This window comes from Equus caballus, chromosome 4 (assembly GCF_041296265.1).
Source record: "Equus caballus isolate H_3958 breed thoroughbred chromosome 4, TB-T2T, whole genome shotgun sequence".
NCBI classification, from domain to species: domain Eukaryota; kingdom Metazoa; phylum Chordata; class Mammalia; order Perissodactyla; family Equidae; genus Equus; species Equus caballus.
Genome location: NC_091687.1, coordinates 8868887 through 8887303, shown reverse-complemented (window position 1 = coordinate 8887303; position 18417 = coordinate 8868887). Strand labels below are relative to the sequence as shown.

The window sequence follows — 18417 nt, the reverse complement described above, 5'->3', positions numbered from 1 at the left end:
CGTTATAATGCAACTGACAAAGAAACCTGGATATTTTTGTGACATACATTTTAATATAGTGACTAGAATTATGATTGATAACATTATACTAAGACATATTAGAATTTTGGGAATTTTATATAAGTTTTAGAACACATATTAATAATATTCATCCACACAATATAACTTCAGATGGTTTATCATCATTTATTAAACACTGCTTCTCATGTAACTTAACATACCAGGTAAGCCCATATTGTCTAATATCTCCCTTTTTAAATGAGGAGAGAACAAATTCTTTGAGGTGAGGTGTTCCGGGGGCCATCTAGAAAACCTCAGTTATTTCCATGTCAAAAAGACTTAATTTAGAATTTGATTTTGGGAAGATTTTCAAAAATATCAAAATGTTTTAAAGCTCTTGATCAAATAGAATCATAGGCCACTGTAATACAAGGTGTGCTTACCCACTTAACTGTGAAGACAATTAAAGATTTTCAGGCAAATACAGAAAGTTAGGTGTTTGTAAGAAAACGCTAAGATCTTGTGATTAAAGAACTGATTTAAAAATACAGGAAATTATTTTAATAAAATAATTACTTTAGGGCAAATTTAACAAAAACATCTCCATTTCTTATAACTTCTTTTACTGAAAACATACATTTTCTCATAGCATAATTTTTTTATGTGGCACAGGAAATGTTTACTAATAGAACTAAACATCTTTTAGTTTATCTGTAATAAATCCCAAGGTATGTAAACTTAGACTTGTTTAGTAACTAATGTTTCAGTATTTAATCTTATTTGGAAATGATCTAGACATTCAACGAATTTCCATCATTTAACTTAACTTAGCAAAACTCTAAGGTTTCAAGTTACCAAAAAGATTATCAAGTTATTTTTAAGTAAATATATCATAACACATAATTATTGTCCAAAAATTCACCTAAAAACCTTTTAATATTACTTATATCTATTTAGTTTCTCAATAATTATGTTTAGATTTCCTACAAAAACTTCATGAGACATTAGACAAAGTCAGCCATCCAGTTTTTTGCTGCCAAATTTTTTAACAGAGATAACATGAATTTACTTGACTTTTAGTAAACTGAAGGTAGAACAGAAATTTTATATTTAATGCCAACAATTCCAAAGACAATAAACTTAAACTAGGTTTAATCCTAATTATTTCCTAGATCATGTGATCCTGAAATTCATTTGAGTTATTTTCTATTACACTTTTGAGAGTGAACTCAATGTATATAGCACATGCTTCACTCCAATTGATATAGCTCTTTTAGATATTATAGCATGCAGAAGTAGAAAAGTATTACGACCATATGACATACATATATGTAGACATACGTAAACAGAGACCCCACAGCTATTGTTCTAAAATTACTGTCATGAATCAGATAGACTAATACAAAGCTTACTAGTTATGAAAGAATACTTTAATTCAAATTGTGTTTCTGGCAGATGGAATAAATTAAGGTTATCTGCTTAGATGGTTAAAGCTTTTCTTCTTCTAATATTTGTGGAGAAGACACCTAGGATGCTAGCTTTTGGGTAATGGTGCTTCTATAACCATTTGCCTCTTTTTTCCTTCAGCTTTATGAATTGGCAATGGTCTAAAGAATTTCAGGAGAAGTTAAATGCTTTTTGAGATAAATAGAGGAGGTTTATAAGATGGATATAAGGGAATGAGTGGAATCTGAACTGCCCTAGAAATGCGCTTCCAGTTTTGCAAAATTTGTAAGATAAGGATAGTTGCTTTCTCTTTCTCAGAAATTTAGTTACAAATTAAATGATGTCATAGATTGATCTACCTGTACAACGAGATCATCCCTAATTTGCTTTTTTTCCCTCTGGGTACATAATTTTATTTTAACCTAGGGAAGACGGCCTATAAAAAATTCCTGTCAGGCTCTGAATATCAGCTTCCAGTTTGGCCAAATTTCTGATCATAAGTTACTAGATCTTTCAAATATCTTGCCAAGCTTCAGCAGGGACAAGCAGTAAATATTTCTGGCACTACTAAGTAACCCATTTAAATTTTAATTTTAGTTTTCCCTTGATTGTTTAAGGAAATAGTGTAGTAGTTTACCAGAAGATCTTTCAAACTCTTGTGAACTCTGGGGAGGACCCATATGGGATCCTCCTTTGAAGACAGATATGGAGGTATCTATAAAGCTATTAACTTAACGGACTTTTGTATAATATTTTCTTTTAGGTTTTTCTTACATGTTAATTTTTCATTAGCTTTCTGCAATAAAAATTTCAATAAGGTTTTTTTGGAATTTTGAAACTTTTGCTTTCCAGTATACTTCTTAAATCTCATCTAATTAGAACATTTCTTCTAACGGACAAGGTAATTCCCTGAGTCTGTTGGCAGTTTGGTAGGACCCTAGCCACAAATGCAGTTTAAGCCATATTTCTGCTCAATGATGTAAGACTACACATGTCTGTCTGACAATATTTTGAGGCCCCAAACTTGATGGATACTGAGAAAAGTTCTCAGGACACAATACATGATTAGTAATATCTTGCTGTTTTTGTAAATATTTACAGATTCTGACACTATTGATTTTAAACAAGTGCCTCAGATTGTGGCAGACTGGACTCCTGAGAAACTAAAATTTGTATTTAATTTTTCTGATCTGCTGTTCTCAAATATAGTGCACAAAAAGACAAGTTTTGGAAGCTCAAAGCAGCCCCAAAGTGGCCACTGTAATTTTAAATCATCTTTAGTATTATTGGTCCACTGGCACAAGAATTTACAAGAGGAAGGGCCATAGTTCTTAAATATGATTCCAGCTGCAGTTCCTGAGGGAGGAACTTCTCAGGAACTTTCAGAGGATGAAATTCCCATGTTAAAGCATGGCGAGACAAAGAGTCAAGGAGACAAAGAGATATAAGTTGCAAGCCACAAGTTGTAACATATGCATCTGACCAACTGACTACAGCTGTTCAGACAAATAACACAACAGACAGAATTTTAGCATTCACCACATAGAGAATGGCAGCAGCCATAGCCAGCTCAAAGAGAGAGACATTTTCAGACAGCATTAGCCATGAGCCACCTTAAGGTGAACTACAGAGGGAAACTCTTCCAGATGGCAAAAGCCATGGTTTGGCTTGGAGAAAATTGTCTACTGGTTGATTGATCCCATATTGGGCTATTGCTCCCAGAATCCCCCCAAAAGTCAAAGACCTAAATGAAAAAGGGAGAGGGTAGTTAAACCTGAAAGGACTCATGATCAGAGGAGCCAGTGGTCCATGCAAGTGGTGTGCACACAAGGGGACTGGTGTTGGTATGAAACTCATTTCCAGGGAGTGCCAGTCCATGAAGGTGAGCTCACTTCAGATCCCACTTCTGACACCATATGTCAACCTACAAAAACAGAAATGAGTTTGAGGCAAAGCATTTATTTGGGATCAAAAAATTACAATTCAAGGAGCACAGATTCAAGTAGAAACCCAAATAGTTTCCTATGTACAAGAGAGGAGTTCAGGGCTTTTATGAGAAAAAGGGAGGAAGATGAGGTAAGTTGTATTACAGAAGAGTTCATCCATGCTAGGTGAGGGAAGACTAGGATTGTACATCATAGATTGGCTTGAGATCCTGTCATCAAGCAAAAGGCTAGACTTGTACTTCATTGATTGGTTAGTGATTTGGTCATCAGTAAAGTCCAATTTCATCAGTTCTTACAGACAGAATTTTCCTGTCTTTACCACCTGCTTGAAATGTTGGCACTTTGCTCCAGTTTAGAAGGTAAAGAAAACAGATGAGTAAGGCAATTCCTCTGAAATTGTGGTCCCAGCTCTGTTTTAGTATGGTTCCATCCATGTCATTTTTCACAATGTGCAACTTTGGGAAAGAGATTTAAAATATCAGCCCCGCTTTCTCTGCTTCTAAATTGAGCATTGTAATACTTATCCCACATGGCTATTTTCAGGATTTAATAAAGCAGTGAACGTAAACCAGTTAGTGCAGTGCTAGAGTGTAGTTGATGTCCAATCAAAGAATGCTATTGCTGCTCTTATTATTCCACCAACATTCTTTAAGTTTCTCAGAACTCTCACCACTCATCATCCTTCCTTTCACCTTGTTGTCAGACTTCTGCCTCTTCTCTCTAGGCCCCTCCCTCACTCATTCCTCTCAGAAGTTGCCTCCTTGTAACCTCAGGAAGCAGCAGCTCAGGGCCTAACCTGGCCTCCACCACCCCTCAAGGTGCAGCTCCTCCCACAAGGTCACTCTGGGATTCTGTCAACCCCGGCGTGACACAGAGACATGCTGGGCCACTTTGCCCTCCTGTGGACCCTCCTATTCCTGGTAAGTCTGGTACTCTTTCCCAGAGCAGGGTGCAGAGTCTCTGAGGCCCTCACCACCCCTGCTTCACTACTGTTTCCCTTGTAGGTGACAAGACAGAGGTCAGGCTGGAGCAGCTGGTCTCAGTGGTGGCGCATGTGATCACCTTGGCTCAGCTTGGCCATCCTGCCATGCATGGTCCACATAACAATCAGCTACATCCACTTGGTACCAGAGCCAGTGGAGGGTAAGAATCTGAGAGACTCCTCCAACTGGCCATGTTCAAGGCAGATGGGCAGTGGGATTCAGTCCTAAAAGCAGAGGAAGCCACTGCAGTGGAGGCCAAGGATGGCACCAGCCATACCCTGTTGGCGCTGAGGGTAGAGAAGCATGATACCAGTGTGTGGTACTGCACTGCCTGGGACCAACATAGCCCCATGAGCCACACTTTTGCCCCCATGCAAAATGTACTTGGACTCTTTATTCCATCCATGACTGGCAACTTCCACCAGCTCTGAATCCTTTCAGTTACACTGGGGTTATCCCTCATCATCCTGGACTCTCCTAGATGCTACCTCCACAAGTCCACTGCAGATAATGGTTGAGACTTAAGAGTTGCTAGTGCACAGGCTGACGCAGACTCAGGGAGCCGTCTAGTCAGAAGGGTCCCTTCTAAAGGTCATCCAGTTCAGAGTTTCTGAAGCATTTGGGGAAAATCTGTGCTGGTAAATCAAGTAACCATTAGCCACATGTGGCTACTGAGTGCTTGAAATGTAGCTAGACCAATAGTCCAAGCTGAGATGGACTACATGTGTAAAATACAAACCATAACATAAGAAATGTGAAATATCTCATTAATAATTTTTACAATGATTGCATGTTGAAATGATATTTTGGATATTTTTGACTAAATAAAAATAGCCAAATTTGATTTTACTTGCTTTTTTATGTTTTTAATGAAGTAGCTTAAAAAATTTAACTTGTGGCTCGACTTTGTAACTCACATTTATTTTTGTGGGATAGCACTGTTACAGACTAACAATTTAAGAATCTGACCATCTCCCCTGAAGAATGCATAAATAAAACATTTTGCAAATAATTTCAAGGCTAAAGGACTCTTTGGAGATTTACCACAAAATGGTTAAAGCTGAGACTGGAAGTCAATTCCTAAACCCAGTTTCTAAGTTGTTCCCCACCAACTGTCAATCATTTTGTCATAGAGGAGTCAGCAGACAGATACATAGGAGACAATATTGCTACCTTCTCGGTGCCCTCATCCATTAGCAGGCCCGCCACTCAGATCACAGCGGTAGATGGCAATCCTCTTGCAGGGTGATGCAGTCAGCCCTGGGGAGACATCAGGTCCTTCCACGTCTCCCCTAACGCCACCCCATGTGGGAAATAGGGTGGATCTCCAGTTTCTCTGGACCTCTGTTCTCTCATCTGTAAAATGATGTGGTTTAACTGTGTAAATTATGTGGTTCTGATTCCTGTATTAAAGGAAAATCATAGAAAAAATATAACTATATTCACTATCTTCTTATAAAGACAGTAAACTTCTTGAAAACAAGAGAATAGAAAAGAAAAGAAAATGTGTGCTACTGATCCTCCAGCCCCAAACAGGAAACTCCTCAGCTGCTATATGTGGGGAAAGGAAAAAAAGGCTCTTTGAAGTCTAAGCTGAATTGAAACACCTTTTCAATTGAAAATTCAAAAATTTTGTATACTTTAATAGCATTGGTACAATGATTAATGAAGGAAAGTCTGAATTATCTGAAGGAAATCAGTCTCTCAGATTATTAACTCATTGTCTCCCCCAGCTTCTGTTTTTGTGGTTAGAAATTTATAATTCAGACACGCCTCTTGTGAAAGAGCCTGACACCCCCACCCTCTACTGAAGACCTATGTCAAGACTAAGATCTCCCAGTATGTGCAAGGAGGGGTCCAGACAGAGGGGGCTGAAACTTACTTTTGCCTTTGTTTTCAGGTTGTTCCTTCATTTCGTCTTCCCCATTGCCATGATAAAACAGAACCTTTCTGCTTCTTGCCCCCACCTCAGTGTCTGACTCCATGGAGGAGGGAGTTCTGTGAACTGGTGATAATAAGGAGTGTGGCCAACAGGGGAAACAAGCTCCTCACTCATCTCCTTACAGAACAGCATCGTCCACATTCCCCAGAGGAGCTGCCCAGCACTCTGCTGTGAGCCTCCACACCGCCCTACACCCCGTCTTCTCCCCTCACTGACTCTTGGTTTGCCCTTTATGAGCCCTGTGACTTTGAGTGAGGTGTTAATTCTTCTTAAAGGGGAGAAATAAGGCTGACACAGGTTCCTGGAGTGAACAAATGGGTAGCAAAGTCCTTCACTGAGACAAGAAAAAGATAGGGATTGGGGAAGGGAATGAGTTCACTTTGGCCCATGCACAATGTCAGTTTGAGCTTCTACATCAGACATGCTTGAACATGCCCAGTAGTCAGCTGGATACGTGCCTATGGAGCTCAGGAGAAGCTGTGGCATGGAGATGGACCTGTAATTTCCTCCTATCATCCCTTCCCCTGTTTTCCCTAAGATAATTAAAGCCGTGGATGGGAAGAGACCCCTTGGGCAGAGAGGTAAAACAAGAGAAAATCTGGAAAACAGCAACTGTTGGTGGATTGGGGAAGAGAAGTCTGTAAAAATACCCAGGACAGATGGGATGTCTTGGGTTAGAGAAAGAAAAGCAGACAAAAAGAAAACTCAGGGAGCCAGAAAGAGGAAACTCAGTTTCACAGAGGAGAAGCTGGGGTTTTGTAGAGATATATTGTTCAGGTGCCTGAGGGAGAGGACGTAAACGTGAACCTTAAACAGAAGCAAACAAACCAGAATGGGTTATTCAGAGCCCTGAAGGTGTCAGTACCGCTCTAAGCTGTAGGGTGTGTGGGTAACTGAACAGATGGAAGCAGACTGAGGAAACAAAGTCTCTCCAGCTGGTTGCAGAAGTTCCCTGTGGGCCCAACAATGCACAAAACAGCCCAGACCACCCTCCGTTCCTCCCATCAACTCTGGCCTGACAGCTCACTGGGGATATTGAGGATATCTTCTGTGACAGGCAGTGGGAGAAATGAGAGAGGTCCAACATGATAGCACTGTCATGCCGTCTCTCTATTAGGCAGCTCTCCACAGTTAGTTGCCATATCATTGCATCTGTATTACACCGAAATAATAGCGTACATAGTGGGAGCTTCATGAATACTGTTGGGACTGAGTCCTCTCAGAGTTCTATGGTGGCCGTCTGGACCATGTGGTCTGATCTAAGGTGGAGGACCTTGCTCTGCTGTCTTCACATAGAGTGGATGTGCTAACAGTGGTGAGGACGCTCCTTCACAAAGAGGCAGGGGAGCCATGTTCACCCTCCCCAGTGGGAGGTTTGGCTTGGTGAACTCAGCCAAGCCACAATGTTCTAAGAGTCTTCTCAGCAGGGGTTGCAGGCCGCCCTGGAGGAGAGCACAGTTCATACAGACATGCTGTCACTCTTCCAGGCATTACCTCTCACATCATTGTAGCTTGTAAGTTGTTTTCCTCCCAATTCCCTTTGACAGCTATTCTCTAATTTGGTAATTTTTAGAAAAATTCTAAGTTTTCACTCATTACTCTCCTCTTTCCATTTTTTTTTAAAGTATGAATGTATGGTGTAGGTCATCTAGAGCAACCTCAACTTTCCAATACTAAAGAGCCCTCCAAAACAGCCCACCTGGAATGTGTGGTATCTGCTGTAACAATTTCTACGACATCCATATATTGGCATCAGGAAAGCCCTGGTCAAGACTGGTAGCCCCTGCTGCACGTTTCATCTGACAACACTGTCAGGATGGAGTCAGACATTCCAACGGGCAAATTTGAGGTAGATGAGATACCTGGAACTTCTACGTCCACCCTCTCCATTCACAATGTAGGGAAAGAAGACTCGGACACCTACTCTTGTGCCTTCTGGGAGGTGCACAGAGGCAGACGTTAGAGCCACGTCAGTCAGTAAATGTTCAGTGGTTCCTCATTCACTATTATGACCTGGGAAAGCACAGTTACCACTTGTATGCTCTCATGCAGTTTTCTAGATAAACACATGTAAGTGACTATATATGGAGTTGCCAAATTCTGTATTTGCTCAAAGAGGAAGCTTTGTATAAGTAGGTGCAAATGATCAGTTTTGTCTTTTCAGGCATCTACTTTTTCTCCAACAGGCTTTCCCATGGCACCCACATTTATTCATCTGGGTCATCCTCCCCAACTCTGTTTTATTTTTTACCAAGATGTGTATGCCACATCATTTCTATGGCTTCTTTTGTAAAACTAGCCTATTTGCATTACATTAGTTTTTTGGACCCAACTTTCTGCTTTGATTAAATTACTGGATATTAAATTAAATTATCTTCATTCTCCTAGAGGCTATAATGTAACAAACACAGCATGATCTGACCACAAGAAGGGCCGACTGCAATGATAATGTAGCAGATGCATGCCCTGGAGTGGTGATATTTGATTTTGCACAAACTTATAAACACTGCTACTTAATGAGTTTGAATCAAAGTCTACTTTGGGTTGGAGTTTGAGGACTAGCTCATTTTCTGGCTTAAGATTCAATTCATCCAACAGTAATTGTTTGACTGACTCCTCTGAGCCAGGCACTGTGCACAGCAGACATTTCAAGTCTCATCTGCTCTGTCAAGGCTGCAGTTGCTCCTGCAGAGCCCCTTTCTCCTGCTGCGCTGCCATTATCTGGCTACATATTTGGTAAAGCAAAGTGGTTGGGACCCAGGCCTCTTGTATAGAGAGCTCCAGGTCTGACCTGGGCTCTGACACTGCCCAGCTGTGTGTCAGGTCAATAGCTTCTCTAGCCCATCTCCTCACCTGTAAAACAGAGGTCCTGTAGTTACCTGATGGGTGGTTGTAAGGGTTCCTGAGATGATACAGAGTCAGGGCTTGGTCCAGTGCACGGCACACTGTGAGAGCTCAGTAATATTAGCTGATTAAAATAAAGAAACAAAATAACAACTAGCATACATATGCATACAAGAACAGACACGCGCACACACACACACACACACACACAGGACCCACACAGCTTTGTATACCAGGGCTTAGCACCACATCTGTCATAGTGTGACTGACTGACAGTTAGAGAGAGATTAGATAGATATGAACAGACTCTCACAAGTAGTCATCCCAAATCAATTTAAACTTAAGTTTTCAATCATGATTCTATAGTCCCTTTGACTTACTCACATTAAGGAGACAGTGGCCTGGTGCTTGGAGCAAACCACCTCTATTGGGGATAACCAAGTGCATATTTGGAGTCATGTCCTCCTCCCGCCCTTCTCCTTAGGCTGAGGACACTTGGACCACACCCACCAAAGGTAAACCAGCCAGAGCAAGCCAGCCTTGTCCTAAGTGAACATTATTTGCCAGTTGAATGGTGATTTAAATTTCTGATTTATAGAAACACTGTAAGTGTCTACTAGAATGTACAGTGCTGAATATAGTGGGGACTCAGGCGATGTCTGATGAATTAAGATGAATATGTTGATTATTGTGGTGCTCATGTTATCTAGTGGGTGGGGGATTTTGTGTACTTGGATGCCTGAAGGATCCTCATGATTTTGGCTCAAATTTTTCTTTAGAAAAAGTGGGTGAGACATGACGACTCTGAGTAATAGAAGCCATTCTGAAGAAAAGCCAAGAAAATCTTCCGAATCTCTGTTTTCACCCCATTCCTCATACATACAGTACTGTTGGAGAGTGATGTCTGTAACCTAGGAGTCATCTTGTAAAAATCACAATTCAGAACTTGTGAGGCCCCCCCGAAATCCACGTAGGCTGTTTTTTCTTAGCAGCTCTTCTTATTGAGCCCTGAGAATGGGTTCAGAGAAAAGGGTACGTCTTTGGATCAGTCATCTCTGGATGTTAGGCTCATGGATATTTTTTCTATGTCATTTCTGTAGTCCTCAAATTGCCTAGTAGAAAATACTTATGACTTTCGAATTTTATTTTAAAATTTATTTTGAAGAAGAATTCATGTTTCAAAATATTAAAACTATCTCTGCATATTATTGATCACTTAGAGATCACACGAAATTTGGCAATTAGGAAAGCCTACAATGGGCTCTGTCATGAACACTTTTTCTTTCCTTTTCTCTAACAATTTTTGCCTTTTTGAAATTTTTTAATTAATTAATTATTATTGTTATTATTATTTTGGTGAGGAAGATTGGCCCTGAGCTAACATCTGTTATCATTCTGCCTCTTTTTGCTTGAGGAAAATTGTCCCTGGGCTAACATCTGTGCCAACCTTCCTCTATTTTAATGAGGGATGCTGCCGCAGCATGGCTTGATGAGCAGTATGTAGGTCTGCGCCCGGAATCTGAACCTGCAAACCCTGGGCCACCGAAGCGAAGCATGCAAACCTAACCACTATGTGAATGGGCTGGCCCCAACTTTTGCCTTTTTTACACAAAAAAATCTGTTTTCTTTCCTGATTCCTACTGATATTGTCCACCAAGTTAGAGACAATATTAATGTAATGATAGCTTACTGTGCTTCAAAATCTCTTTTTCCCTAAGTTGTACAGAGAGGAGGTTTTACAGATAGTGGTAAAAATACTCAGTTCTTTTTTTTTTTTTTGCCATTTACTGAGAATTTTTTTATTATTATTTTTGCTATATTATTGAGGTCTCACTGGTTTATAGCATTGTGTAAATTGCAGGTGTACATCACTATATTTCAGCTTCTGTATAGACTGCATTGTATTCCCCAACAAAAATCTAGTTTCTATTTGTCACCATATGTATGTGAACCTTTACCCCTTTTTCCCTCTCCCCACCCCTTCCCCTCTGGTAACCACAAATCTGTACTCTTATTTATGTGTTTGTTTGTTTATCTTCCACATGTGAATGAAATCATGAGTATTTGTCTTTCTCTGACTTATTTAGCTTAGCATTATATCCTCAAGGTCCATCCAAGTTCTCACAAATGGCACGATTTCAACATTTTTATGGGTGTGTAGTATTCCATTGTGCATATATACCACACCTTCCATATCCATTCATCCATAATGGGCACTTGGGTTGCTTCAAGTCTTGGCTATTGTGAATAATGCTGCAATGAAGATACAGGCATGTATATCTTTTCAAATAAGTGTTTTCATGTTCTTTGCATAAATACCATAAGTGGAAGAGCTGTTTCATATGGTAGTTCTATTTTTAAATTTTTGAGAAATCTCCATACTGTATTCCATAGTGGCTGCCCCAGTTTTCAATCCTTCCCACAGTGTATGAGGGTTCCTTTTTGTCCACATCCTCTCCAACGCTTGTTATATTTCTTGTCTTTTTAGTAATAGCCATCCTGACAAGTATGGATGTGGTGATATCTCATTGTAGTTTTGATTTGCGTTTCCCTAATAATTAGTGATGTTGAACACATTTTCATGTGTCTGTTATCCATCTGTATGCCTTCTTTGGAAAAATGTCTGTTCAGATCATCTGTCCATTTTTTGATTGGGTTGTTTGTTTTTTCATTGTTGAATCGTGTGAGTTCTTTATATATTTTAGAAATTAATGCCTTATCTAATATCTGATTTGCAAATATTTTCTCCCAATTGATGTGTTGCCTTTTCATTTTGTTGATGGTTGTTTTTGCCATGAAGCAGCGTTATAGTTTGATGTACCTCCATTTATTTATTTTTTCTTTTGTTTCCCTTGCCTGAGGAGACATGGTATTCTTAAAGATGTTGCTAAGACTGATGTCAAAGAGTGTACTGCCTATGTTTTCTTCCAGGAGTTTTATGGCTTCAGGTCTTACATTCGAGTTTTTAATCCATTTTGAGTTAATTTTTGTGTATGGTGTAAGATAACAGCCTACTTTCATTCCTTTGCATGTGGCTGTCCAGTTTTCCCACCACCAATTACTGAAGAGACATTGCTTTCTCCATTGTATGTTCTTGGCTCCTTTGTCTAAGACGAGCTGTCCATAGATGCTTGCTTTAGTTTCTGGGCTTTCAATTCTGCTCCACTGGTCTCTAAGTCTGTTCATCTGTGAGCACCATCCTGTTTTGATTACTATAACTCTGTAGTTTATTTTGAATTGAGTGAGCATGGCTCCTCCAATTTTGTTCTTTTTTCTCAGGATACCTTTGGTTATTCAGGGTCTTTTGTTGTTCCATATAAATTTTAGGATTCTTTGTTCCATTTCTATGAAAACATCATGGGGTTTCTGATTCAGATTGCATTGAAATCTGTAGATTCCTTTAGGTAATATAGACATTTTAAGTATGTTAATTCTTCCAATATGTAAGCACAGAATATCTTTTTGTTTCTTTGTGTCTTCTTTGATTTCTTTCAACACTGCCTTATAGTATTCAGCGTACAGCTCTTTCATCTACTTGGTTACATTTGTTCCTAGGTATTTTATTCTTTTTGTTGTGATTGTAAATGGAATGTTATTCCTGATTTCTCTCTGCTAGCTCGTTGTGCTTAGAAACACAACTCAAGTTTTGTATGTTGATTTTTTTTACCCTACTACTTTAGTGTTTTCATTTATTATTTCTAGTAGCTTTTTGGTGGATTCTTCAGGGTTTTCAATATATAAAATCATGCCATCCACAAATAGTGACAGTTTTATTCCTTCTTCTCCAGTCTGGATACATGTTATTTCCTTTTCTTGCCTAATTGCTCTTTCTAGGATTTCCAATACTATGTTGAATAAGAGTTGCAAAAGTGGGCATCATTGTCTTTCTCCTGTTCTTGGGGGCTAGCTTTCAGGTTTTTACCATTGAGTATCTGTGTGTTTGTCATATATGGCCTTTATTATGTTTAGGTATTTTCCTTCTGTAACCATTTTATTGAGAGTTTTTATCATAAATGGATGTGAATCTTGTCAAATGCTTTCTCTGCATCTATTGACATGATCGTGTGATTTTTATTCTTCATTTTGTTAATGTGGTGAATCACATTGATTGAATTGTAGATGTCGAAACATCCTTGCATCTGTGGAATTAATCCCACTTGATTGTGATCTATGATATTTTTAATCTATAGTTGTATTCAGTTTGTTAATATTTTGTTGAGAATTTTTGCATCTATGTTTGTCAGGATATTGGCCTGTAATATTCTTTTTTGTGTCATCCTTGTTTGGTTTTGGTATTAGAGTAATGTTGATCTTGTAAAATGAGTTAGGAAGCATCCCCTTCTCTTCAAGCTTTTGGAAAACTTTGAGAAGAATAGGTACTAAGTCTTCTTTTAATGTTTGGTTGAATTCACCAGAGAAGTTGCCTGGTCCTGGACTTTTTTGGGGGGGAGGTTTTTTTACTGCTCTTTTGATCGCCTTGCAAGTGATTGGTCTGTTCAGATTCTCTATTTGTTCCTGATTCAGTTTTGGAATGTTGTATGATTCTCGGAACTTATCCATTTCTTCCTGGTAATCCACTTTGTTTACATATAGCTTTTCATAGTATTCTCTCATACTACTTTGTATTACTGTGATATCTGCTATAAGTTCTCCTCTTCCATTTCTGATTTTATTTATTTGAGCCTTCTCCTTTTTCTTAGTATATCTAGTAAAGTTTGTCAACTTTATCTTTCCAAAGAAGCAGCTCTTAGTTTCATTGATCTTTTCTATTTTCTTTTTAGACTCTATTTTATTTATTCCCACTCTGATTTTTATGATTTCCTTCCTTCTACTGATTTTGGGCTTCATTTGTTCTTCTTTTTCTAGTTCCTTTAGTTGTAATGTTGAAGTGTTTATTTGAGGTTTTTGTTCTTCTTAGAGGTAAACCTGTATTTCTGTAACCTTTCCTCTCTGTACCATATTTGCTGCATCCCATAGATTTTGATATGTTGTGTTTCATTGTCACTTGTCTTTAGGTATTTTTTTGTTTCTCCCTGGATTTCTTCATTGATCTTACGGTTATTCAGTAGCAAGTTTATGACTTTTTCAGCTTTCTTCTTGTAGATTTCTAGTTTCATACCCTTGTGGTCAGAAAAGATGCTTGTTATGAATTAAAGTTTTAGTTTAAATAAATAGTATATTATTTCTTAGGACATAGAATTCTATAAATTTCTTCTTTTCTTCCAGGAAAAGTAACGTCATCATAGAAATTATTTTCTCATTTGGTGTTGCTGGGTAAAGAATCATATTGCCAAATGGTAAAAGTGGCTTTATTAAAATTGGAGAACTTTGTTCACATTTCTCAAGTCTATTTATATTGGCATTATTTCTGAAGAATTATTCAGAAGAACTGAAGAATTTCTTCCTTTCTGAAATACATCCCTAAATTGCTAACGAAGCAGCCCTGATGTTTGTGAGAACAAAAGGGCCTTTGCTTTGATGCAAACTCTGAGAAGACTCAACACAATTGAACACCTGGAAATAAAAGAAAAAGTTTTAATTCTCTGAATGCTTTGTGTAGTAACTTAGAAAAGTAGTTGGCTGACGAGATGGGCCTGATATCTTCTTTTTCTTCTCTGATTCTTTCCGTTTTCCATCAATGATTTTCAATGCTTAGTGCGTTGTTTGAAAACAGACATTTGGGTCAATTTATCTGAGGAAAACTTATAAAATACCTGAAGCCACAAAACTTATATTCAAGGACTTCTGAAAGAACCTAGAAGATCACATTGCCAGGACACAGTTATTTCACTGCTCGTTACATCATGAAGCTGAGGAGGAGGCTGAGTTTTTGTAGAAGCTGTAACCAGTGTGATACCTCAGGCTGGATCAAGACATTTGGAAGAGGAACTAAACTCATAGTAACTCCCTCAGGTAAGTAACTTTTATCTATTTTTACCCTAGTAATGAACAACTGATTGATCCTTTTTAGAAAAAGCAATTTAAGATCACCATTATCTGACTGCCACATACTTGGCCTCCGTGTATGAGAAGCAAGTTTGCAGTTATTAGTGAATGTACGTGAAAACAAAACTGCTTCCTAAGTGGTTTGTTCACTTCCCAACTGTAAGCAGACCTAAATTCTACTTTCATAATAATACATACACAAAATGGTAAACTCAGGCTAGAAATTAAGATATTTTGGGGGCCGTATTTGTAAACCATTGGTATAAGTTATTGGTTCAAGATACATTTTTTGTAGGCCATCTTTTAAGTGAGAGACGCTTTTATTAATTACCTCTCCTCTATGTTTGGAGATAAGACACAGTGCTCTTTTTTCAAAATTACTTGCAGAACCTATGTTATCGGTTTTTATCTCATCCCTAAGAGCAGTGCAAAGCTAATTCTTAAAGTAAATGGCTGTAGAACCTCGAGAAATCTAACTTCTTATTACTCTAGCCTTTTAGAGCCAGGCTGAGATCAGTCAGAATTTATGCCGTAAAAACTCTTGTTCTGTTGCCTAGAGATGGGCTGCTTTAAGGGAATTTGTAAGCTCAATAAGCCATTTCAGCTCCCATGTCCGCGAAAATTGTCTGCATGGTTTTACATCTTCCCTTGCTCATTCATTTTGTCAGCAAATATTCATTGAAGACAGTTCTGTTCTGGATACTAGAGATTAAAGGATGGACAAGACGCGGATAGAACAATTCCCAGCATTCCAAAGGCTTCTAGCCTAATGGATAAGTGTTCGACCTCCATCCAGGTCCTTGGAGGCAGGTCTCTGCCTGACATGGCAAGGGGGACATTAACAAGGACTTGACGAGTTGTACCAATTGTGAGTGCCTAAGGGGTGAAGACGTTAGGTCCACTAGGTATTTCTGTATTGAAAGATTTGTAATGAAGTTTAGATATTTTATTTATTTGATTCCAAAAGTAACCAGTTGGAAAAATGAAAAAATTGTTAAACCTGTCATTGGGTCAGAGGATGAGTAACATCAAGTATCAGAGTATTAAACTAGGGAGCCATATTGAAGAACGTCATAAGCTGGGTCTGTTTATTTCTAAATTCAGTCCTGTAAATTTGTTCAGTCTCATTAGACTTAAAGATGAAATTTTGCCTGAATAAGGAAGAATATCTCACAAGGATGTTCCTAGCCTGTTAGATCCACTGAAATGAAAGTTTTTAGAAAAATTTCACATTTTGATAAAGCATTGAAAAAATTTAAAAAAATATATATTTAGGTTTCCTTAGTGGTTGTGCTCATATAAACATAGAACTAATAAATTGAAAAGCAACTTTCTGGTTCTTATTTTTTCCAAGTGATTATATATTTTCAACATAAATTTTAGCAATCAAATCAAATAATAGTGACACAGATATAATTCATGTGCGTCCTTTAAAATGTTTTTTAGGAGAATGTGGTACAGGGAAAAATATGGATTTTGATTCTGGGTCCATCACTTTCTGTATGATTATTCTTTAGCCAATAAATTTTGATTCACTCATTATTGCTCTACTAAAATTATAAAAATAATACCCATTATGAAAAAATTGGAGAATACAAAAAATAAAGAAAAAATTAAAATCTGGTGTTGACATTTATCACTATTAACCTTTTATATATGTTACCTTCCATTCATTCTATCTATACAACAACCATTTCCAGTGGATGTTGTGAAGATTAAATGAAATTAAACTTAGAAATTACCCACATGAACAGTGATAAAAAATTTCAATTCTCTAGACTTTAAATTACCACGATTGGAATTCTTTATGAAATCAGGAGTACAGATAAGTGTATTACTTACCATCTAGTCTACAGGTCACATTAGAACAAATGGTCAGGATTTGAAAAAACTTTCAAGACTAATTGAAAACTAGTAAAAAACAACAGGACTAGTTGTTACCTTCATCTAAAAACGATTAGAATATAGTAAGCATTACCTCAAATATTGTTAGCCGGAGTATAAAGTGATCTCTCATTTTCCAGTAGAAATATCTGGAAGTAAAAAAAAATGGAGAAGATTTTGCAACTTGAATATGTAAATTTATAGTGATATAGGTCATATTTAATGTCTTAATTGGATTATAGCTACTAAGTTAAAAATTATATCAAAGCAAATGTCAGTTGAGAAATATTGCTTTTTTCGCCCTCGTATTTCATTACAAATTTTGTTCAGAATCTTCATATGCCTCTGAAACATCTAACTCAGAGCAGCTTTCTAGGTCATCTCGGGGGCTGAGTGTTTGTTTTGGGATCCTATTAAAATGATGTCATTGGCTATCTTATCTAAAGAGACAATTATCCATTTATAAAACAAAAGGAAAGCATTTTTTCATTTATTCTGTTATTCTCCAAATGAGCAACATAAGCATAAACTGTAGAGCTTTAGTCCCAAGTAATATTTACCAAGTCCACGTTCAGTTTCTTATTTTCTTTCACCAGTGCTAGCCCCAAAACTAGCAATCATTGGATTCATTTCAGGTGGAGATCTTGTCCAAGTAGTGGTTATTGATCACAGCAGAGCACTAGAAGAGCATCTTTTAATATGAGAGGTTGCACAAGGACTGAAACATAAGGCGACCCCTGTTTTCTGCGGGATAGTTTTGTGAAAGAAAGCCTCACTTTATGTTCTGGCACTGTCAGTCTGAATTCTTCATGTTTTGTGTCTATGTCACAGAGCTGAGATTTGCAAACATATTCTCCCAACTCTCACATCATATTTGAGTTGGACCTCACTAAACTATCAACCACGGGGTCAGAAAAAGAAATAAGCAATAAGGCATAAGACATTTGTCATTTATTTCAACTGCCTATTTGAGAACACAAAATGAAATACACAAATACAAGCATACCTCGTTCCCTAGTTTTGTTACGCTCTGCTTTACTGCACTTTGCAGATATTACATTTTTTAAAAATTGAAAGTTTGTGGTAACCCTGCGTTGAACAAGTCTATCAGTGCAATTTTTACAATAGCATTTGCTCACTTTGTAGCTGTGTTTCACATTTTGGTAATTCTCATAATATTTCAAAATTTTTCATTATTGTTATATTTGTTATGGTGATCTGTGATCAGAGATCTTTGATGTTACTAAGGCAATCATTTTGGGGCTCCATGAACCAGGCCTATAAAAGACAGCAAAATTGATCCATATATGTGTGAGTTCTGACTGATCTACTAACTGTACCCCCATCTCTCTCCCTCTCCTTGGGCTTCCCTATTCCCTAAGACACAACAATATTGAAATTAGGCCAATTACTAACCCTACAATGG

The 18417-nt window shown here is 37.9% G+C and overlaps 2 long non-coding RNA genes and 1 gene segment (V, D, J or C); 1 reads left to right on the top strand and 2 right to left on the bottom strand.

The window, feature by feature from the left end:
• Positions 1-18417, top strand: part of LOC102149163 (T-cell receptor gamma chain C region C10.5-like) — a 49978-nt gene that overhangs the window by 17287 nt on the left and 14274 nt on the right. Inside the window, 1 exon segment of the C gene segment in view lies at positions 15016-15074. Within this exon segment, the coding sequence occupies positions 15016-15074 (59 nt within the window).
• Positions 34-6527, bottom strand: LOC138923876 (uncharacterized). 2 transcript variants are annotated; one of them, XR_011438105.1, is made up of 3 exons: positions 6258-6527; positions 5549-5731; positions 34-3370 (listed from the first exon to the last, which is right to left on the bottom strand). It is a non-coding gene; the product is annotated as an uncharacterized lncRNA (long non-coding RNA). The 2 variants fall into 2 exon arrangements; XR_011438106.1 differs by having other exon boundaries at positions 2219-3370; positions 5549-5778; positions 6258-6502.
• Positions 11821-17687, bottom strand: LOC138923878 (uncharacterized). The gene is made up of 3 exons (XR_011438108.1): positions 17552-17687; positions 17086-17140; positions 11821-14675 (listed from the first exon to the last, which is right to left on the bottom strand). It is a non-coding gene; the product is annotated as an uncharacterized lncRNA (long non-coding RNA).